At 42.9% G+C, this 23,527-nt stretch overlaps 1 protein-coding gene and 1 long non-coding RNA gene across 4 annotated transcripts; one reads left to right on the top strand and one right to left on the bottom strand.

Annotated features, from left to right (window-relative positions):
* Nucleotides 1–665: 665 nt before the first annotated feature.
* On the bottom strand, nt 666–14,140 carry LOC139582832 (uncharacterized). The gene is made up of 3 exons (XR_011676433.1): nt 14,030–14,140; nt 2,311–2,478; nt 666–1,645 (listed from the first exon to the last, which is right to left on the bottom strand). It is a non-coding gene; the product is annotated as an uncharacterized lncRNA (long non-coding RNA).
* On the top strand, nt 13,628–21,968 carry LOC139582831 (microtubule cross-linking factor 3-like). Of its 3 annotated transcripts, none has more exons than XM_071413209.1 (10): nt 13,628–14,865; nt 15,862–16,086; nt 16,223–16,381; nt 16,482–16,550; nt 16,684–16,953; nt 17,159–17,542; nt 17,665–18,294; nt 18,993–19,132; nt 19,325–19,389; nt 21,873–21,968. In XM_071413209.1, exons 1-8 carry the CDS (start codon nt 14,062–14,064, stop codon nt 19,047–19,049), a joined length of 2,598 nt encoding a protein of 865 aa, XP_071269310.1. In that variant the 5' UTR covers nt 13,628–14,061; the 3' UTR covers nt 19,050–19,132; nt 19,325–19,389; nt 21,873–21,968. The 3 variants fall into 3 exon arrangements, with proteins under 3 accessions (XP_071269310.1, XP_071269309.1, XP_071269311.1); XM_071413208.1 differs by having other exon boundaries at nt 18,825–19,132; XM_071413210.1 differs by having other exon boundaries at nt 14,738–14,865; nt 15,818–16,086; nt 18,825–19,132.
* Nucleotides 21,969–23,527: the final 1,559 nt, after the last annotated feature.

Genomic DNA, 23,527 nt, shown 5'->3' with positions numbered 1-23,527 from the left:
GGGGCTACACTGTGATCAACTAGTTTTACAGGAGAGGAGGGGCCCCACTGTGGTCAACTGAGTGCCTCTTCAGAGCAAGGCATATATGTCCTATGAGATGTAAAGTCAATACAAGCAAAATCTGAAGATAAACACATAAAATGGAATGTTCCACTTTCAATATTCTACCTCAGCATTGACATGCTTCATGATCAACACCTATTTATGAATTACTTCATGCATCAAACCTAAATAATTGTTTTAGGTCTGTTTAGTGTAAACAATATGTGAATGTAAATACATTGCTTTTTATTTTCTTGAATGTGCACTGGTCTCCTTTTCACCTCATTTAACACCTGATTTACTTAAGAGGCACGTCTCAATAGGTGGACCAGGCATGTCATGACATAGCACAAGTGGGGGCTTTCCTCTGTTGTACTCTATTGTTCCTCTATTGTTCCTCAAGCAAGATGACATCACGGATTCCCATCAGGCCAACACCTTGAATGCCTAAAAAACACTTTTTTGTTTAGTGTGTGTACTTTACTGTATTTATAGTTGGGATATCGCTTTTCAAAAGAAGGTTCAGACATCGCTGGAGGACGTCTTGCATTTGGAGGACGTTGCATTTGCCATTTAATGCATATTAAGACAATACAGGAAAAAACAAGAGAAGATTTTTTACATTGAAGTTTAATTTAATTAAATCAAAGGCATATTTATGGTAGTTCTGGAGCACAATCCTTTGTACAACAAACATTCACACACCAACTATAGAAATTGGTTTATAATAGAAGACATATTCACCACAATTAGAACAAAATGTTGGTATTTGTTCAACATTTACACAAAACAGCAATTCATAATAATATATACAGTTATATGCATCAACGTATGTACAGTAATTTTAAAGAATGGATTGTGAAATAAATAAAAATCAAACGAGTCCAAACCACTTTCATAATTTGAAATAGATTTTCAGCTCCTATTTATTTCTGTGTGTGTGTCTGTAAAGTCACTCCCTCTTCTACACCATCCATATCTACTTTTCAGTCTCATAAAAGGGAGACTGTTGAAGCTCCTACTAATGCCCTGTGCCAGATACAGGGAAAACACTTTGGCTAGGCAGTAGATATTTTCCTTCCACTCCAAGAAAGCCGGCATGGGTGTGAGGGCTTTTGGGGCCTTGTTTCAGTTGCCGGAGGCAGAGCCTGTGCAGACGGTTGGAGGGATGCTGCTCTGAGGATTTTCTCTTTCCTCTGTTTGCTCCTTCCTCACTGCCTCCATCTGCTTTAAGGCCTCCAGCTCCCATTTAAACAAGGCAGCAGCAGTAAAATCCTCAAATGGCATCCTTGAATTGTTGAGGCATTCTGCTGTGTAAGTGCAGGTGACAGGGGACGTGACTGGGACACTGAAAATTTCACTCTCTGCAGTAACATAATGCCATAGCTGTGTGTCTCTAGGAGCTTCTCTGGGCTGGTGTTAAGAGCAGAGCAGATCCACATGCATCAGGATCTCTTCCGCCCTGTGGTGCTTGGCCAGTAGCCCATCACTGGCAGCTGTAATGGGCTCTGTCCATCGGCCGTGGTGCAAGATGAAGAGGCAACCTCATCTCTTGATGGGCCCACTGGAAAATCTGTCAAGGGCAGTGGTGGTGTGGCTAGATCTGAAACAGAGGCCCAATATAATTTTAATGACTAAGCCTTTCCTATACAGTAACCTAAATTGTCACACCCTGATCTGTTTCACCTGTCTTTGTGCTTGTCTCCCCCCTCCAGGTGTCGCCCATCTTCCCCATTATCCCCAGTGTATTTATAACTGTGTTCTCTGTTTGTCTGTTGCCAGTTCGTTTTGTTTGTCAAGCCTACCAGCGGTTTTCCCCTTGCTCCTGTCTTTGTCTAGTTCCTGTTTTCTAGTTTCCTGGTTTTGAACCATTCTGCCTGCCCTGAACCTGAGCCTGCCTGCCGTTCTGTACCTTATGGACTCTGATCTGGAAAACTGACCTCTGCCTGCCCTTGACCTGTCGTTTTTGCCTGCCCCCTATTCTAGTAATAAACATTTGTTAGTTCGACACTGTCTGCATCTGGGTCTTCTCCTGAAACGTGATATAAATCAAGTGTGGGGGGGACATTAGGGTTATGTGTGTGTGTGTGTGTGTGTGTGTGTGTGTGTGTGTGTGTGTGTGTGTGTGTGTGTGTGTGTGTGTGTGTGTGTGTGTGTGTGTGTGTGTGTGTGTGTGTGTGTGTGTGTGTGTGTGTGTGTGTGTGTGTGTGAGAGAGAGAGAGAGACAGACAGACAGAATGAATATGTCTGTGATATAATTTTAATTACCTGTATCCAGCAGAAACTCTTCATAGCAATCCTCTTTTGTTGTGGCAGGAGCTGGTGCCAAAGGGGAGCCTGTAGGGAGGACCACTGTTAGAGCTGGGCCTGCACTGCTGGGGCCGGATCGGTCTCAGCAGAGAGGAGAGCCAAAATGTCATTCATGTCATTCCTCTCCTGAAATAGAGGCACAATTACCTTAATGCCGTTTGGCATTTGATGTGTAAGTAACATGGATGAACGTCTAATTCTGAAGTGAGATGTCCAAACACGGCCGCAGGTATCGAAGAGGCGCTGCGTGACTTTGGGCTGGGAGCCGGATATAAACTCAGCAACAACAAAACAAACGTCCTCTCACGGTCAACTGCGTTATTTTCAGCAAACTTAACATGTGTAAATATTTGTATGAACATAACAAGATTCAACAACTGAGATATAAACTGACCAAGTTCCACAGACACATGACTAACAGAAATGGAATAATGTGTCCCTGAACAAAGGGGGGGGTCAAAATCAAAAGTAACAGTCAGTATCTGGTGTGGCCACCAGCTGCATTAAGTACTGCAGTGCATCTCCTCCTCATGGACTGCACCAGATTTGCCAGTTCTTGCTGTGAGATGTTACCCCACACTTTCACCAAGGAACCTGCAAGTTCCTGGACATTTCTGGTGGGAATGGCCCTAGCCCTCACCCTCCAATCCAACAGGTCCCAGACGTGCTCAATGGGATTGAGATCCGGGCTCTTCGCTGGCCATGGCAGAAGACTGACATTCTTGTCTTGCAGGAAATCAAGCACAGAACGAGCAGTATGGCTGGTGGCATTGTCATGCTGGAGGGTCATGTCAGGATGAGCCTGCAGGAAGGGTACCACATGAGGGAGGAGGATGTCTTCCCTGTAACACACAGCGTTGAGATTGCCTGCAATGACAACAAGCTCAGTCTGATGATGCTGTGACACACCGCCCCAGACCATGACGGACCCTCCACCTCCAAATCGATCCTGCTCCAGAATACAGACCTCGGTGTAACGCTCATTCCTTCAACGATCAACGCGAATCCGACCATCACCCCTGGTGAAACAAAACCGCGACTCGTCAGAGAAGAGCACTTTTTGTCAGTCCTGTCTGGTCCAGTGACAGTGGGTTTGTGCCCATAGGCAATATTGTTGCCGGTGATGTCTGGTGAGGACCTGCCTTACAACAGGCCTACAAACCCTCAGTCCAGCCTCTCTCAGTCTATTGTGGACAGTCTGAGCACTGATGGAGGGATTGTGCGTTCCTGGTGTAACTCGGGCAGTTGTTGTTGCCACCCTGTACCTGTCCCGCAGGTGTGATGTTCGTATGTACCGATCCTGTGCAGGTGTTGTTACACGTGGTCTGCCACTGTGAGGACGATCATCTGTCCATCCTGTCTCCCAGTAGCGCTGTCTTAGGCGTCTCACAGTACGGACATGGCAATTTATTGCCCTTGCCAAATCTGCAGTCCTCATGCCTCCTTGCAGCATGCCTAAGGCACGTTCACGCAGATGAGTAGGGACCCTGGGCATCTTTCTTTTGGTGTTTTTCAGAGTTAGTATAAAGGCCTCTTTGGTGTCATAAGTTTTCATAACTGTGACCTTAATTGCCTACCGTCTGTAAACTGTTAGTGTCCTAACAACCGTTCCACAGGTGCATGTTCATTAATTGTTTATGGTTCAATGAACACGCATGGAAAACAGTGTTTAAACGCTTTACAATGAAGATCTGTGAAGTTATTTGGATTTTTACGAATTATTTTTGAAAGACAGGGTCATGCTGAGTTTAATAAAGCTTAACTTTCCTTAACTTTTCCTATTCATTCTCAATGAGAATTATATTCTGGTTAGTGCCAGTTTGCTCTGTTCTGTGAAGGGAGTAGTACACAGCGTTGTCTGAGATCTTCAGTTTCTTGGCAATTTCTCGCATGTAATAGCCTTCATTTCTCAGAACAAGAATAGACTGATGAGTTTCAGAAGAAAGGCTTTTGTTTCTGGCCATGTTGAGCCTGTAATCAAACTCACAAATGCTGATGCTCCAGGACAGTTTTATTGATTCTTTAATCACCACAACAGTTTTCAGCTGTGCTAACATAATTGCAAAAGGGTTTTCTAATGATCAATTAGCCTTTTTAAAATGATAAACTTGGATTAGCTAACACAAAGTGCCATTGGAACACAGGAGTGATGGTTGCTGATAATGGACCTCTGTACGCCTATGTAGATATTCCATAAAAAATCTGCCGTTTCCAGCTACAATAGTCATTTACAACATTAACAATGTCTACACTAAAATTCTGATCAGTTTGATGTTATTTTTAATGAACAAAAAATGTGCTTTTCTTTCAAAAACAAGGACATTTTTAAGTGACGCCAAACTTTTTAATGGTAGTGTAACTATTTGTTCAGCCCTTTTGATATGTACATCGACAGAATGCAGAACATGGGCCGTTCTTACAGTGTTCTCCCTGTACACCAACTCAGAACCATAGTATAAATAAAAGGGGCATAGAAGCAGACAAAGAAAGCTCTTACAATATTCGATCATCACATTTCTCTAAAACAGGCTACAGCCATGCGCACCACCAAGTCAGAACAGTAGGCTAAGTTCTGAGGGGGAAAGGGACTAAATTATTAGGATGAGGCACATCGGCTACTAACAGCTTACTACACAACACACACTTAGTATTACTTTCTTAGCTACAGTACACATATCTCCCTGGCATATTATATAATTTATGCAGCAGCATACAATCCATATTTGGACTCACCGTTGTTGTGCTGTGCTCACTTGAACAGGAAGGTGGCACGGCGGTCCTTCTTGTGGGCAAATTTTGTCAAAGTCTGGCATTCTCTGGATTTATGGTATTCAAGACAACTGTGACCTTAATTGCCTACCGTCTGTAAACTGTTAGTGTCCTAACAACCGTTCCACAGGTGCATGTTCATTAATTGTTTATGGTTCAATGAACACGCATGGAAAACAGTGTTTAAACGCTTTACAATGAAGATCTGTGAAGTTATTTGGATTTTTACGAATTATTTTTGAAAGACAGGGTCATGCTGAGTTTAATAAAGCTTAACTTTCCTTAACTTTTCCTATTCATTCTCAATGAGAATTATATTCTGGTTAGTGCCAGTTTGCTCTGTTCTGTGAAGGGAGTAGTACACAGCGTTGTCTGAGATCTTCAGTTTCTTGGCAATTTCTCGCATGTAATAGCCTTCATTTCTCAGAACAAGAATAGACTGATGAGTTTCAGAAGAAAGGCTTTTGTTTCTGGCCATGTTGAGCCTGTAATCAAACTCACAAATGCTGATGCTCCAGGACAGTTTTATTGATTCTTTAATCACCACAACAGTTTTCAGCTGTGCTAACATAATTGCAAAAGGGTTTTCTAATGATCAATTAGCCTTTTTAAAATGATAAACTTGGATTAGCTAACACAAAGTGCCATTGGAACACAGGAGTGATGGTTGCTGATAATGGACCTCTGTACGCCTATGTAGATATTCCATAAAAAATCTGCCGTTTCCAGCTACAATAGTCATTTACAACATTAACAATGTCTACACTAAAATTCTGATCAGTTTGATGTTATTTTTAATGAACAAAAAATGTGCTTTTCTTTCAAAAACAAGGACATTTTTAAGTGACGCCAAACTTTTTAATGGTAGTGTAACTATTTGTTCAGCCCTTTTGATATGTACATCGACAGAATGCAGAACATGGGCCGTTCTTACAGTGTTCTCCCTGTACACCAACTCAGAACCATAGTATAAATAAAAGGGGCATAGAAGCAGACAAAGAAAGCTCTTACAATATTCGATCATCACATTTCTCTAAAACCTGGCTACAGCCATGCGCACCACCAAGTCAGAACAGTAGGCTAAGTTCTGAGGGGGAAAGGGACTAAATTATTAGGATGAGGCACATCGGCTACTAACAGCTTACTACACAACACACACTTAGTATTACTTTCTTAGCTACAGTACACATATCTCCCTGGCATATTATATAATTTATGCAGCAGCATACAATCCATATTTGGACTCACCGTTGTTGTGCTGTGCTCACTTGAACAGGAAGGTGGCACGGCGGTCCTTCTTGTGGGCAAATTTTGTCAAAGTCTGGCATTCTCTGGATTTATGGTATTCAAGACAACTGGGAGCTCGAGAAAAAAACAAGGTTGAATCATGACATCATGACAGTGATCTTCAGGTCAGAGCTCTAGAAAGAGGCCAGAGTTCTCAACTTGGAATTAAGAGTTGGATGACTGTTCAAAACGTATTTTCCCAGTCAGAGCTAGTTGTTTTTACGAGTTCCCAGTTGTCTTGAACTCACTGAAGTCTGAGATTTCCCAGTTCTGAGTTTTCTGAGTGGATTGACAGCAGGGCCAATGTATTCAACCTTTTCTGGCCCATGGTGTTGCGTGTGAATGTTTATCCTTTTAAGCTCGGAAAAGATACACTTTCAGACGGATGTTTTAAATCCTTAAACCCAGACCTGGACCACACACACTCTCCACCAAATAGCAGGCAGGGGAAGCAAAATAGTGATTGCTTTGCAACGCTTGCAGGTAGGCATTGATTCCTGCCAAACCACTCATTGTTGAATTTGCAATTTCCCGACTTGTGTAATGTTCCTGTCCAATGGCCGATAATTTCTGTTCATATGACAAGAATTGAAAAGGATTTGCCAGTAGATTGTTGACGTGATTCATGAGGATGACTGCTTGTCTCACTTGCTAGCTAAGATTTTGAAAGTATGATGTTGACATGATCAGTCCAATCAAAGCTACGGTAAATATAACGTGATTTGACATCATTTTATCTGTGGCCAATGACCTTGAGCCTTCTTGGATGGGCATTTCTAATGTAAATCTATGGCAGGACCCACGGGGGCTTGAACTGCCTAGCTCTCCCTGTAGATTCTGATATGTGACATGAATTAATGCCAAAATAACATGCAAAACAGGAAAAAAATTCATTAGAAATGAATAAATGAACATGTGGAGAGATCACAAATGCATGAAGCTGTGGCGGTGTCACTTGTTTAGCTTTTTACTTACTTTAAAGAGTAAAAATACTCATGCATTTATCCATACCAGCAGGTCTCCCATGAAAAATGTATGTTGTCTTCAATGGGACAATAAGGTAATTAAAGCTAAAATGTTCTTTGCACTCTCATTAGATAGAAATGTGAGGTTCAGTGGCAGATTTTCTAAAGAAAACAGACAAAGATAGTATTCTCAATCAGATGAGACACACCTGGTCATTAATTTACAGATGTTAATAAGATTGAGAATGATTTCCATATCTGTTATCTCCCATGGAGTAACTATGTGTTGTTGATTTTAAACACACAGCAAACAAAAAGCTGCCACAGATGCTGTGGGTGCCGTATAGACAATGGTGGTAAATATCTCATTCAAATGTAATTTCATTCATAAATGTGGCCACTTAATTTACTGTGTGGATATCTTTATAAGTTATGCATATTTAATTTTAATATTCCATCATCCTAGGTCCTTCATTACCTAACCCTAGCAGTAAGGACCAGATAAAAATGTTGGCTTAAGGTATGACTTCGTATTGAGTAAAATTAAGATCACTCAAGTTCCTATTTAGATTTAGAGTGACTGACATGAATTGGAGCATGAACAGGCTTAGTATACACTCAGGTGGAACAATGGATATGTAATGCATTTGTCAACAACGATTGTGCCAATTAATGCATATCACAACGGTCGATAGGTACAGTACTGTCGTGTCTTTGGCTATGCCGGATTAAGTGATATGACATGCTATTCTATAAAATAATTTCTCTGTAATTAATATTACCTGATTAAGCTAATCAGGTAAATAATTAACTAGAAAGTCGGGGCACCACAAAAGAATGTTTATAGACCTGTTATCTTCCGAATAAACTCTTAAAGACCTGGTCATCTTTTACATCAATAGCAGTCAATATTTAGTCGTCACCTTGTTTAGTCTCATCTGAAAGTGGTAAATTCTTGGTTATCTTCACGAACCCTGGCGAACAAGTTGAATCAGCAATACAAAATTTGGTTTAATTATTTATTTACTAAATACCTAACTAATCACAAAGAATTACATATACACAGAATGAATCATACATTGATGGACCTTATTATGTCATAAAGAAAACGTCTCTGGTGGACGGAACAGATACGACGGCTGGTTACACAAAGATAGGGGGTTGGGTTTGAGTGAAAGAGCGGGAAGACTGAGTAAGAAAGGGAGAAGCTATGCTATCGTAAATACAGAATTTTATGCATTCTAAATAACTGCCCATTTGAAAAAGGAAAATGCAATAAATATTTACTTTGAGCTGCGCTGCGATCGGTTGGTCGTAGATGGGAGGCTAGGTTGTCCTTTGAAGAATGTCTGATGGTAGAATGGATACTTGGTAGTACCGGCGTCTTGTGGTAGAACACATACTCTGTCTGTCCTCTCCTAGCCCACGTCTACAGTTGCTGCGCTAACGCGACGGCTAGAAGGTATCACTTCTTTAGTGAATAAGGTTTCAAAGTTCATATCAAGTTGGCATGCTATATGCTCATGCTATATTCTGGCTGGTATAGTCGAAATTCATTCTTCCGCGTGTAGGTCGTCACCTTCACATTGAAATTAGATGCTGATTTCGTTAGATTCTTGCTGAGGTTGGCTTAGTTCTGAAGGTGGTCTTTGTCCTTTCAACGTGGGGACCTCAAGTCCACATGTCCTTGGAACAGGTTATTATCTGAGCCCTTTTAACGTAGGATTGTCCCCTTAACGTCCTCGGAACAGAAAGTTACATTTTCGTCAAGGGCTTTATGTAGGAGGGGAGTGAAGGGCGTCTTTCATAGTTTATAACCAATGTCTGTTCACTTGGGGGGGGGCTCTGAGTGAGCAGAGTGGTGTTCTTCTGACAAACCGTTCTCTCATTAAGAAGCTAAAAATGACATTTAATCTTTTCACAAATAGTTTCATATTTAAACATTTAAATTGCACAACAACTCCATGTGAATCTGATAACTAGAATGTGTAGATTTTTCTAGATACAGTTTATGTCGTCCTATCATCAGTAATCATGTCTCAGACGCCAACTGAACTGACATCATATTCATTAAGTCCCAACAAATATTTTCAACTGGTTGGATTACCGAAATTCTTTTTTGTTTCATTCAGTCACTAAATGCATAATATGATCTTTTCCCAACTGCTCAGTGTACTCACCCTGGTAATCCCTGGTGTGTGTACTCACATAGTTTAGATTTATGATTATTTTCATTTAACTCACAATTTTTAAGGTTAGGGTTAAGTTCAGGCATTAACTCCAAATGATTAAGGTTGGGCATGACCTCTGACTGGTTAAGGTTTGGGATAGGCTTAAAACAAAAAGATCAAAACCAACTTTCTATCATTGGATTCGAACTTGCAACCATTAGGATCAGGCAGATGCTAAGTGTATAACACTACGAGCTCTCACAGTCTAATTTTAGGCATTAACTCCGAATGGTTAAGGTAATGGTTAAGGTTTCCACTTCATCTCCCAACATTCTCAGACATGGATGGACATTGAATACTGACTTGTATCACAGGTGACCTGGCTGGTATAACATGATTTTTGAACGACTACTTCATCTCTGTACCCCACACACATACAATTATCTGTAAGGTTTCAAACACCGATTCAACCACAAAGACCAGGGAGGTTTTCCATTGCCTCGCAAAGAAGGGTACTTATTGGTAGATGGGTAAACATATTTCCAATTGGGCGCCGCCCTAAGGGATTCCCGAACACGGCCGGTTGTGATACAGCCCGGGATCGAACCAGGGTCTGTAGTGACACCTCTAGCACTGAGATGCAGTGCCTTAGACCGCTGCGACACTCGGGAGCACCTATTAATTACACTTTGGATGGTGTATCAATACACCCAGTCACTACAAAGATACTGGTGTCTTTCGTAACTCAGTTGCCGGAGAGGACGGAAACCGCTCAGTGATTTAACCATGAGGCCAATGGTGACTTAAAACAGTTTCAGAGTTTAATGGCTGTGATAGGAGAAAACTGAGGATGGATCAACAACATTGTAGTTACTCCACAATACTAACCTAAATGACAGAGTGAAAAAAAGAGCGAAGCCTGTACATAATACAAACATTCCAAAACATGCATCCTGTACTAACGTAAAACCACAAAAAAAATTACTTTATGTCCTGAATACAACGCATTATGTTTGGGGTAAGCATGATGGTGGCTGCATCACGTTATGGGTATGCTTGTCATCTGCAAGGACTAGGGAATTTTACAGGATAAAAATAAATGGCATAAAGCTAAGACAAAATCCTAGTGGAAAACCTGGATCAGTTTGCTTTCCAACAGACACTGGGATACAAATTCACCTTTCAGCAGGACAATAACCTGAAACACAAGGCCACAATATACACTGAAATTGCTTACCAAGATGACATTGAATATTCCTGAGTGACCTAGTTCCATTTTTGACTTAAATCGGCTTGAAAATCTATGGCAAGACTTGAAAGTGGCTGTCTAGCAATGATCAAAAACCAACTTGACAGAGCTTGAAGAATATTTAAAACGTGTCAATGGAAGCCAGTATGGATTTGGCTTCACACCATTCACATCACATCAAAAGCAAAACGTTATTGACAGAACATTTTTATTATTGCATCTTGTTGTCCTCTGGTGGCTAGCTAGCTGGCTAAAATTGGCCCTTTCCTAAATTAGCCATGGATGGATATAGGAATTTGGACGTGGTTTTACTTAATTCTCTGTACTGGCCAATGATTATAACGGCGATTCTAATCAAACCATAAATCCATACATTGTGCCCCCGGCTTGAGAGGATGGAAGTTCAATATGTAGCTAGATGCAGTAGGCTAATGTTAACTATACGGCTAATTTTTTCCCATGAAAGAAAGTTAGGCTAGCGAGCAAGCATTTTTGCCTGGTAGCCTAGGACAACAAAAAATAAAAGCGTGTACTGTATGACAGAGTCATAGACGTTTCATCAACATGAAAGAGAGGAGGATGGCATTGGCATTTCTCTACAAGTAGGGTGACTCAACATGTTTATTTCTACTTGCACAATGCACACATGCACACACACACAAACACACATGTAGGAAACATTCATTTGGTTGACCATGCTGTAGGTCATGTAACTGTTTATGACATTCAGTTTGCTTTGTGGACTCCGGTTTTGCGATGAAACAAAGGTGTGGTTGAATTTATTCTGCCACTGTGCATTCGTATTGTCTGCTTTAGGCCCAGGGAGCGAATGATGGGGGAGCCAGTGGGGGGCTCAGCTCCCCTGAATTAGAAATTAGCTCCCCTAGATGCAACAAAAGTTCAACATAAATAATGCTAATTTAACCATTCTCCCATTTGTTTAAAATGCATGGGTAAAAATGTTTTACAGAGGTAAATATGAAAATAAAAGCTTTCAAAATAAACAGACACCCCCACATCTCTGTCATGGTTTAAACCATTTATTTCTACTTTGCTGCACAAACCGTCTCCCTGTCAACGAATGGTAGGCCTACTGTAGAATTCTATAGCTGGCTATACAGCTGCGCTGTTCACTCAGTAGTGCTGAATTTCGACCTCAGCTGAGCTCCTTTAAACGCATATATTTCCATTTGTACTTCCTAATTTCTACCATTTGTTTCCCATGAGTCCTTGATTTAAAAAAATTGCTGTGCCTTTATTCCAATGCATTAGATTTAGGCTATCTGTGATTTATCATTGTTTGCTTTTGTCAGTCAGCTGTTCAGAGCGCTCATAGTTTTTTTCATGTAAGCTGGGTATTGGTGTTCTCCGTGCCGTCCGGAGTATTAGTTTTCTTTTCTGGATCAACTGATGATGGTCGACAATATCACTATACAACTAGCCTACAGCTAGACACCAATGTGCATCCAATCCATCCAACAAGTAGGCTGTACGTTAATGACAGTAGACCTATAGTTGACTTTTTCGGTTAGAAGCAATCGAATTTGCAATGGCATATGTTTCCATTATTTTGGATTTGTGTGCCCATGAGCACTGTTTTCACGGCGAAACATTAGAACATTTTACGTAGGCCTACACTTACAGTGCATTTCCTGAGATCTCCGAGATTCCGGATTTTGGAGTGGAGAACATCCACAGGTAACATACTTTTTAAAGTGATTTGTTTGACAATCAGATGAAAACATTCTTACTGGTTGTGTTCATGCCACATTAAAAGGTAGCCTAATTGATTTTTAATGTTAAATTACATCTTTATTATTAGGCACCCCAAAAAATTGTGCATGAGCGTGCGCCCAAGAGACCCCACCCACCGCACTCTGCTTAGGCCTATATATAGCGGTGGCAAGGCATATGAACTAAGAGTTTATTGAGCAAACAATGCAATTATCACAACACATAGGTTGTAATATGGATTGCCTGCCTGTCTGTCTGTCTGTCTGTCTGTCTGTCTACAGTCAGTTGGTGGCACCTTGTCTACACAGCACAGATGAGCCCTTTATGATGGTGCTGATAAATGAGTGGAGACCACCCTCGCATGGCCACTACAAATCATTGCATGCACAATATGGGTTCCTGAGTTCTTGAACTACTAGTAGTACTAGGCCTACTGGTTTCCTTTTCTCAATCTTTGTATTTGATTGGTCAGAGAGTTTATTCACCAGCTGTTCCCAGGTCAGAAGATTGTAGCCATTGGACAAATAATTAATTTGAAAACAAAACAATAACTATAGCCTAATCATTGTGTGGATGTTTTTCAAGTTGTGTGGATGTAGTGTAGTGGTGCTCCGGAGTGGCGCAGTTGTCTAAGGCACTGCATCTCAAGAGGAGTCACTGCAATCCCTGGTTTGAATCCAGGCTGCATCTCATCCGGTAGTGATTGGGAGTACCATACAAGAGCGCACAATTGGCCCAGCGTCATCCGGGTTTGGCCAGGGTAGGCCGTCATTGTAAATAAGAATTTGTTCTTAACTTAACTGACTTGCCTAGTTAAATATATATATTTTAAGACAGTAACTAAAGGCTACAATGGGTCCTTTACAAGGGGCCTGGAGAAAGATATTCAATTGTTTGTTTCCTGGTTTGACGTTAAAATCACACGTCATGAATACTGTGTGGCTAGTCGTGCCCCTGCAGTGCCTGGTGGTACCTTGTGTCAGCATCTCTCCAGCCCACTAGCGCTGGGCTGAAACTGCACTGTCTCTTGCGGTAAGAAGCCTAAATAAAAGAACACGTTTTGGTAGTATATTTTACAGAAAATGCATGGAAATATTTGTGTGTTTGTAGCCTAATTTATTAACGAATGTTGATTTTTTATTGAACAAAAGTTACAGCACTTTACAAAACTCACTATAGAAGTATAAACCCATTTAATTGTATATATTGTATCACTAGGCTATAGATCCAGAATAATAGCCTCCTTATCCACTCTATAAGTTAGATTCTATTGACCTTGTTTAAAAAAAAGTCAAAACTACTATTGCAATGTCACTCTGCAGACGTCATATCTCATTTGCAGCATAGGCTACGAGATTTAGTTCATTTCACCCAGGCTTTCTATTTATAGTAGGCCTATAAATTGTGGAACCGGTTGACCGTCATATTTCGACTAAAGGATAATAGGCTATATCAATACTTATATTAAGGTTTTATTATTTCCATAAATAATCAAATCATACTTTGAGATGGGCGAGTGGAAACGTCAGGACTGATGGATGACACGATGAACTCTGCCGCAAGCGGCGCTGCGGATTTTCCAGTGGCAGCATCAGACAATAGCACAGCGAGGAGGCAGCATCGGGCTCCCTCGCCGACCAAAATCCGGGAATGCGCCTCAAAACCTACCCATAAATCCTTCAGCAGATCCAAAAATATAGTTCCCAAAGGAGGATCGAGGAATAAGGTGGTAAACGAGGGGCTTAGGACCGCTGTCGTGAGGGAGAAGGAGATCGAGAAATGCGACGTGGAAGCTTTTCACTCGGATGGTGCTGAAACCGATGCTGTCAATTGCAATGCAAAGAAGGCGGACGCTAGCAGAGAGGAAGGTACGGAGGAGATATTTCACCAGCCGATAGATTCTCAAACCCGTCGTTCCACGTTACGTTTATCCTGCCTCAAAGGCGAGTCTTCCCAACATATTGGGTCATACCGGCCAGACGGCTCGAGCACCGCGGGTTCGGTGAAAGGGAAAGCGAAGAAGCGGGGAGGGGAGGCAGTGACAGCATCAGCAGGCTGCAGCAGGAATAGAAGTGGGGAATACGTGGGCTGCGTGCCGGGCCTTGGTCTGTGGAGCGGGGGTTGCTTGCAGACTGAACTCATCCACTTCCACCTACATAAGAAACTGAAGAGAAGCGCCAGTAAGATGCACACCAAGGCAGAAAGGGCTCCGGGCGCGGAGGCCTCGGCCGAGACGGAACCGGCTACAGAGGCCATAGAGGCGGAGCCCGTGACACAGCAAGACGAGGGCCCGGAGGACGAGCTGGAGAGACTGGTGGATGAGAATGAAGATCTCAAGGTTTGGCATCACTGACATACAATTCATTATGTTCAATGTATGCAAACACATTGTTGGTATGGACCACTTTTTGTTTGATAAGATTGATTGTGAAATCAGGCCTATTCCCCAAAGTTTGGCACTGACATAGCCCTAAGCTCATATAATGCATTTAATGCATGCTTAATTAACTATTATACATAGTAGGCCTAAGTGAGAAGGTAGACTTATTTCGTGTTTGATGATAACACTGCAACTGAGTTAGTATTGCTGACTACCAGGCATATTCCCCAAGGTTTATCATTATGCCTATACTGGAAAACTGTATGTTGATACAATGAAGCAAGCATCTTTTTTAGCCCACAAGTAGTCTAACTGAACAGTTATTATTCTTTCCATAACATTACAAAGAACTGATGTAGAAATGTGTCTACTTCCCTTGGTTTGTTATTGATGCTTGCGAAAGCTATATGATTTGGGTAGGCCTATAGCTTACACAAGCCAAACCCTTCCTCCCTATTCAGAACAATAAAAAGCACCATCCTGTGTTTAGCCTACTTCTAATCATTGATTGACATACAGATGTAGGATCTTAATTTGAGCCAGTTTGCTACAGCAGGAAAATAATTCTGCAGCAACAAGAAATGTGAATTGTTATGTAGATAATAATTCATGGACATTTTTGTAGGGGTTGATACATTTTACATAAGGCATAATCAAGTCTGAAATTTCAAAGTGGAAATTACAAACTTTAGAAGCCTTTTTAAACCTCAAATACAGGACAACTTTTGAATTTCCTGCAAAGCAGGACAGTTCTACAGCAACAAGATGATCAAATTAAGATCCTACATCTGTAATAATGACCCTATTGATCAGTTCAGATTAGTTTGTCCCTATCCAATTACATCATGTTCTGAGGACCTAAACACTCAACACCAATAACACTAAAGCGTGAGCCCCACGTACCCTGTAGGCTACCAGTGCCTGACTGACTGATCACTCCTATTGATGTCCCAGACGGAGATTGAGGAGATGAGGACGGAGATGGACGAGATGCGTGACACTTTCTACGAGGAGGACACGTGCCAGCTGCAGGAAATGAGGCGTGAGTTGGAGCGAGCCAATAAGAACTGCCGGATCCTCCAGTACCGGCTGAGGAAGGCTGAGAGGAAGAAGCTGCGCTATGCCCAGACAGGAGAGATCGACGAGGAACTACTGAGGAGCCTGGAGCAGGACCTGAAGGTAGGGAGGGAGGAAGGGTACGTAGGGTTGATATTTAAACTCATTTATTTAATTAGTTAGTTGATGCGCTGTCCACTCACTTAGATAATTGATTCAATCAACTTTTAATCAATGTCCCTGATTCTGTCTAATGCAGGTAGCGAAGGATGTGTCTGTGAGGCTCCACCATGAGCTGGAGAATGTGGAGGAGAAACGCACAAAGACAGAGGACGAGAATGAGAAACTGAGGCAGAAACTCATTGAGGTGGAGGTGACTAAACAGGCCCTTCAGAATGAGCTGGACAAAGTCAAGGAGGTAAGAGCACACACCCACAGTACACTATATAATCTATACAGCACATATATTCCTATAATACATATTACATAGGGTTATTCTGTTATTCAATTCCTAACAGTCACAGAAGAGAAGAGGAAGCAAGGAGGTTCAACGGTCTGACAAGAAGTCTGCCCAGACCCCAACAGAGGTGAGAGCTCAATATGAAATGGTTTTATCCTAGAAATAAATAAAAAGTGATTTTGTTGCAAACACCAGCGAGAGTTGTGTCTGCTGTACTGTACATCTGAAATTCATCTTCCTTCCACTTCCCCCTCTCTCAGGACCACAACGAGGACCTCAAGTGCCAGCTGGCCTTCATCAAGGAGGAGGCCGTGTTGATGAGGAAGAAGACAGCTAAGATCGACAAGGAAAAGGACCGGCTGGAGGCGGAGCTACAGAAGTACCGCTCCTTCTACGGGGACCTAGACAGCCCCCACCCCAAGGGTGAGGCCGGGGGACCCCCCAGCACCCGTGAGTCCGAGCTGAAGCTGCGTCTGCGTCTGGTGGAGGAGGAGGCTAACATCCTAGGGAGAAAGATTGTGGAGCTGGAGGTGAGAGAGACAGGATGTGCTGCAGAGGGTTTGATGTAGGTTGTATGATGTATGTCATGAAAGAGACCAGGAAATAAGTTTGCACTTGGGAACACAACTGTTCCAAGCATTTCTGTTAGTTCGGTTCAGAAGCTGCTTTCAGAGAGAGGATGCTAGTGATTCATAACAAAACTGATCAATCGTTTTTCATGTCATGTGTTTCCAGGTGGAGAACCGGGGACTGAGGGCCGAGCTGGACGACCTCAGGGGAGAAGGGGAGGGAGAAGGGGGGTCCGGTGGCGGGGCTGGGGGCAGGGTACGGGTGGGCCGGGGCCATGGGGAGGCCATGACAGAGCTGAGGCAGCAGCTGCAGCTGGTGGAGGACGAGGCAGAATTACTGAGGAGGAACCTGGCAGACGCTGAGGATCACAACAAGAGGGTGATGGGAGAACTCAACAAGCTCAGGTTTAAGGCTGGGACACACGAGGGAGGAGCGAGGCATGGAGGAGGGGTGGCAGGAGGAGGAGGAGGAGTAAGCACAGAGAAGGCAGATGCACTGCAGGAAGAACTGAAGACGGCCAGGCTACAGATTAATGATCTCAGTGGGAAGGTGGGAAGGTTTTCCCCCTTTATTTCTGTGACATAACATACATCGAAAGTATGTTAAGCAAAAAATATATGGTCATAAACATAGCATGCCTCCTATCATCCTGTCCTCTTCTCTCTCCCCAGGTGATGCAGCTGCAGTATGAGAACCGTGTTCTGCTCTCCAACATGCAGCGCTACGACCTGGCCTCCCACCTGGCCCTGAGGGGGTGCACAAGCCCCCGGGACAGCGATGCAGAAAGCGACGCGGGTGGGACCGGCCCAAACGTGCACCGCGAGAGTGATGATGACTCCTCCTCCTCCCGCGTCCTGCCCCCGCACCGCAAACGCGAGGGCCCAGTGGGTGGGGAAAGTGACTCAGATGAGGTGCGGAACCAAACCCGCTGCCTCACACCTACCCGAGGTCTCTACACACCGCCCCCAGAGGTCGCCGCCCGCTTCCTGCCCCGCAGCTCACGGGATCGCCAGCAGATGATCGACATCCGGGTGGAGGCGGAGCGTCTTGGCAGGACCATCGACCGGTTAATTGCCGACACAGCAACCATCATCGCAGAGGCGCGGGTGTACGTTTCCAATGGTGACCTGTATGGGCGAGGCAGCGGGGGTGAGGAGGAGGATGAGGGGGGTAGGATCAGGGAGCATGAGCTGCTGTACAGGATCAATGCCCAGATGAACGCCTTCAGGAAGGAGCTACAGGGCTTCATAGACAGACTGGAGGTGCCCAAACCTGAGGACAGGGAGGAGGAACCACTTTCGGTAAGTGTGTGTGTGTGTGTGTGTGTGTGTGTGTGTGTGTGTGTGTGTGTGTGTGTGTCTGTTCATAAGCCATCAAAGACCAGACATGTTAGCCTTCTACCAATTTTTTATTGATACAGGCTGGGTCTCTGTATTTGAGGTGTAGAATGAGGTCCAGCTTTAGCAGCATGTGGTTCTCTGTAAGTCTAAGCAGCCGTACTGTAATCTTATTGTTAGGTTAAGTAGACTATCACTCTATTTGAGTGGAATGGTGTGTGTGTGTGTGTGTGTGTGTGTGTGTGTGTGTGTGTGTGTGTGTGTGTGTGTGTGTGTGTGTGTGTGTGTGTGTGTGTGTGTGTGTTTTAATTAAAGAGACATACGACCTGGCCATAAGCCACTTTCAGATATGGTTTGGCTGTATCAGCATAGTCTCTTCACTTGTCCCTGACCATTGAATATTCTGCTGAATCTATTTTCCTTCTTTCTCTGACCCTATTTTCCCTCTCGTTTCTCCTCCGTTGACACTCATGTTCTGTTCTTCCTCTGCCCAGATGTTTCAGCCCATAATTTTACTCATCCTGATACTAGTCTTATTCTCCTCCCTCTCCTATGCCACCATCTTTAAACTTGTCTTTCTGTTTACCCTTTTCTTTGTCCTGTGATCCCGCCTCAATAGCATAGCCACATCCTTTGTTTGTTTCTGTTGATTTTTACATTAGTTGTCAAGGTCAATGCACAGGAGCCTCCCTATTCAAGCACAGGCCACAGTCACATAACTGGATATACAGTATGCTTATGTTCAACACTGGAGACTACATTACCCACTACCCACCACTTCCTTCATCACCCCCAAGTAAAGGTGAGTTAGCTAATGACACCTGTTTTGCCCAATTCCAAAATCAAACCCATTAGCTATGAAGGTAGGCCACCACATCAGGTAGCCTAGTAGATAAGAATTTGAAACAAACATAATAGTGACAATGCAGCTGAAGGATGTTTGCCCCTAACAACATCTTATTTTGTAACAGATTGTGACAGTGCTGTGTTGTAGTCTTTTTCAGATTTAGCCTATAGGTCTACATTAATCAACGATTACGCTGCTTTTACCTCAAAAAGGTAAGAACAAATGTGTTTTCTCTCCTCCTTCCTGTCCCCATACTCATTCTGGTAAATTAATGAGGAAGGAGTAGGCATACAGTAGGCTAGCTCCTATACTGAGGAAGAACGTATGACCAGTGTCTTCCGGACATCGCACCAATAGATTTGAGTCAATAACACGGTCACACAAAAGGTTCATATTACCTTAGTCTGAGGATTGCCACATTCCTATCCACACCAAATATATTTTGGTTTTGAGCTATCAGATGCGTTTTGCAATGCTTCTTGTTTATGTCGACAAGTGTCAGTAATCTATTTGGGTCAGAACCTAGCGGAGATCGAATGACACGGGCGGTGATATTGTGCAACCTTCACCAACAGCAATTGACAATATGAAAACAAATAAACTGTAAAATAGTGGTGAAATAGGATCAAAGTACCTGCCAACGCGCCAGACATCCAGTTTTGCGGCGTAGCCTTTCAAATCAAAATATTAGCGCAGTTGTCACATATCGGTAGTCTACATTTTGGCATTATAAATTGTAAACAATTACGAGTAGCTTGGAGTCACAAGACGAAATCTGCCAAGCGCCCCAAAGCGGAGTAGCAACAGGGATGCCAATTGGCTCAGAGAACGGCAGCTAAAATAGCTATGTAAACACTTTCCCTCTCCATTGCTTTGTAATTATAGACAGGATGGTGGTGAAGACAGTCGTGCTAGAATACATTTGACATTATCATACTTGATCCTGGCCCCAGTGACGCGGCGTAAATACCAGGCGCACTATAAAGGCAGGGTCCCCCTCTGGAACAGAAGTTGTTTACCCTGGCGGGAAAAAGGCACCTGCTCCGGATTTAACCCAGCTGCCTAGGAGTGACAAGAGAGGGCTTCTTTAAATCCAATCCGCGCGACTTTACGTAATAGAGTGGAGGCAACCGAAAGGGAGAGCTGTGGAAGAGGGGAGCAGAACCGCCACCGGGCAGACAGACACACAGCTTGCGAGCTAAAGAGAGGGTCACTGTGAAGACCTTGGCTAGACTAAAATCTGGATTAATTTTCTGCTATTATTTATTATAAGTATCTGCCACTGCAATATACATCCAGCGATTGTCAATAAAATCGTCAAGGAAGCTATTGCACAGCCAGGTAAGGGCACACTCAAAGTTAATATTTTATTTTGTGGATATATATAGAGCGTTCCATTAAGTTTTGTTGTACGCATTGTTTTACCCATAAGGCTAATTGCCCAACTCTACAACTTTGGTTTCTATCAACATAATCATTGGACAGGTAAAACACTGTAAAATAGAACCTTGCAGATCCACTGTGGGCTTTGTGTATTGGGTCACATTTGATCAACCAGTGCCTTCCTTATGGTGCCTTTTTTTACGCCTCCAAATAGGTTGCATTTGGCCATGTGTGTATTTCTTTATTAGACACCTATTAATATAAAAACATACGCCATGCACATTTATTCTCTCTCTCTCTCTTCCTCCCTCCCTCCCTCCAAGTTTACAATGCATAGTTACAGGTTTATAAATATATCCGTACTCTTACATTGGTGTTGGTGTTCGGTACTGTCAAGAGGGTAAACGCACTTAATCTATAACATTTGTTGATAGCAAACCATCTCCCTTGTAAATGTACTGGATGTACTGTAATAAATCACTGCAGCGATAGGCCTACGGAAACCCGTGAAAGCCATGCCAATATTGTGTGGCATATGGTCAATTTTCTAGAGGTGGGTTGGCCATGCAGCCAAGTCGGCACTGACCTTATCTTATCTCAGCTATAACATTCCACTCCTTGCAAGTCCTATCATTTGCCAAATGACAGGAGTGGCAAGGAGTGGAATGTTAGCTAAAAAGATTGGTACCCACACTAAGAGAATGGTTGGAGCAGAGGGGATAGTGACCAAGAGCCAAACAGTGAGGTTGTCACAAGCAGAGTTGGGGTAGTGAACTACATGTAGTAATTTAACTACATTTTGCAATAGCTTGGTGTTAGTTGAACTAAATTCAAATCTTGGTAGTGTTTTCAGTAGATGATAGCTTTTTTTGCCAGGTAGTGGTGTAGCTAACTACTGGAACTACACACTACTTTTTTTGCTAAAATTGAAGAAAATATGGGTGAAGTAGACAAGAATTTCCTTTATTTTTTGGCATCAGACTTGCCTAATTTTCACTTGAAAAATAAATGACACATTTGGTTAACAACTGACTCCAGAGGGATCTAATCTTAAGATTTGTAGTCTATGACATTTCATATTTAGATATGATAATTTATCACGAATGAATGAGAGGGCTTGATCAAAATATCTGGCCTACAGGATGTGAAAGATTGGAATGTGCCAATTGCTTTGAATCTTTCCATGAAATCTGCTAAATGCATATTGAGACCCTTTGTTTATTGGTTGATGTCCACATGGCCAATGTCCTCTAGTTCTTCTATGTCTTATCGTTCACAATAATCATCTCTCTCGCTCTCTCCCCCTTTGCAGTTTTCCTCCAACATTTCCACACGTTGGTGACCCCATCAAGACAGAAAGACGCTAGGAAGTTGAAACAGAAAAAGAGAGGAAGTTAGGCAGTTGAAACAGAAGAAGTTTGACAGGAAGTAAGAAGCTGCTGCAGGAAGTGGCCCAAAATGGAGGCCATCGAACTACAGCACAGTCTGAAGCGGTCTGGAAGGGGCTGGGGAACAGAGAGGGGGGAGCTTCTGGACAGCTTCGACTCAGAGATGCAGGAATGGGAGGACCAGCTGCAGGACATGCAGAGGAAGATAGAGGAGGTGAGGGGTCAACCACGGTCAGATACAGTCCAACACGGTCCAAACTAAAGTAAAACATGATCCAAATACATGGGATAGTCTAAACATTGTCCAACATGCTCAAGCCCAGTTCTGACATGGTCAAACAAGATCCTAGGTAGAGTAACATTACCTGACATGGGGTTCACTACATCAGTAGTGTGAACATACTTGTGAATATTTTCACTTTGAGATAATGTCTTTCTCGTCTCACACTCTTGGTCATTCCTGAAGAGTGTTTAACTGGTTGTGTGTGTGTCCTATAATAAACTGTTGGCAGCACACCCCTTCCTGCGACCCCATGCATTTCTGGACTAAGGACACAGACACGTGTTAACAAGCTAATTAAACTGTGATGTGCTGACAGACAGTCAGAACACACACACTGTGAAAGTTGATACTAATGAACGCATTAAAGGTTGGAATGGCAAAGTAAGCACACACTCACTCCAGCTGAAGTAGCAGATGTGCAGATTATAAAAAATAGTTTGGTTGTGTAACTGTTTTGGCATGGTGCGATGGATTGCGTAAACAAGGCCGGTTGACATTGTCATACTACAGAAGGGTTTTGTGTACATATTGCTATACAGTGCTTTTGTATTGACATTTATGTTTTGGAATATGTCTACGTTGTAAGTGTAAGGAATTGTTGTATGTATAAAACTTGTGTTCATGTTGTGAATGTAGAGTCTTGATAATCATCATAATGTTTATGTACATATTTCAGCTTTACAACGAGGTGCAGGCTCGTAGAGGTGGAAATTATGTCACCATGGACAACAGCGAAAATTATAGGATGATTGATTTCGGCCGTGGGCATCATGACAACGGATTCTGTGACCCGTATGGCAGCCACATCAACACCACCAAGGACCACCCCAGTGCTGTAGATGGTTTTAATCACGGCCCCAACGGTTACGGCTACCCCGTCAACCATCAGAATGGCGGCTATGGTTATCCCCATAGCAACAGTGAGGTGGAACTTGGAGACTTGTTGCAGGATTATCTTGGTCACGGAAAGACCCGGAAGACCAACTCAGCTGTCAACAATGTGAGTAGCTACAGTAACTAAGGGTTACAGTCAATAGGCAGCCCCATCCAGAAAAAACTTTTATCCTATGACTCACCCCTTTGGGTTTGCAGATGGGAAGAAATCTGATAGGTGAAAGCAATATGGTAGAATCTCCCCTTAGCTCATTGGAAGACTAGATGGGGCCAACACCATAATGATTACACCTATTTGGTTCCTTCAAGTCTGCCAGCACTGGAGGGGCAGGGGATAGGCAGGGTTGTTTTCAGGAATATTAATATAAATAGATTACATAGAACTGGCATGGCTTCATACTC

Source organism: Salvelinus alpinus, chromosome 8 (assembly GCF_045679555.1).
Source record: "Salvelinus alpinus chromosome 8, SLU_Salpinus.1, whole genome shotgun sequence".
In the NCBI taxonomy this organism is placed as follows: domain Eukaryota; kingdom Metazoa; phylum Chordata; class Actinopteri; order Salmoniformes; family Salmonidae; genus Salvelinus; species Salvelinus alpinus.
This window is presented reverse-complemented; position numbering and strand designations above follow the sequence as displayed.

Excerpts from the sequence above, each read along its gene's own strand:
- LOC139582831 (XM_071413208.1), top strand. The coding sequence starts at position 14,062 with ATGGATGACACGATGAACTCTGCCGCAAGCGGCGCTGCGGATTTTCCA. Across the intron at positions 16,551-16,683 it reads CTGCCCAGACCCCAACAGAG|GACCACAACGAGGACCTCAA; the intron begins GTGAGAGCTCAA and ends CCCCTCTCTCAG. Across the intron at positions 16,954-17,158 it reads GAAAGATTGTGGAGCTGGAG|GTGGAGAACCGGGGACTGAG; the intron begins GTGAGAGAGACA and ends ATGTGTTTCCAG.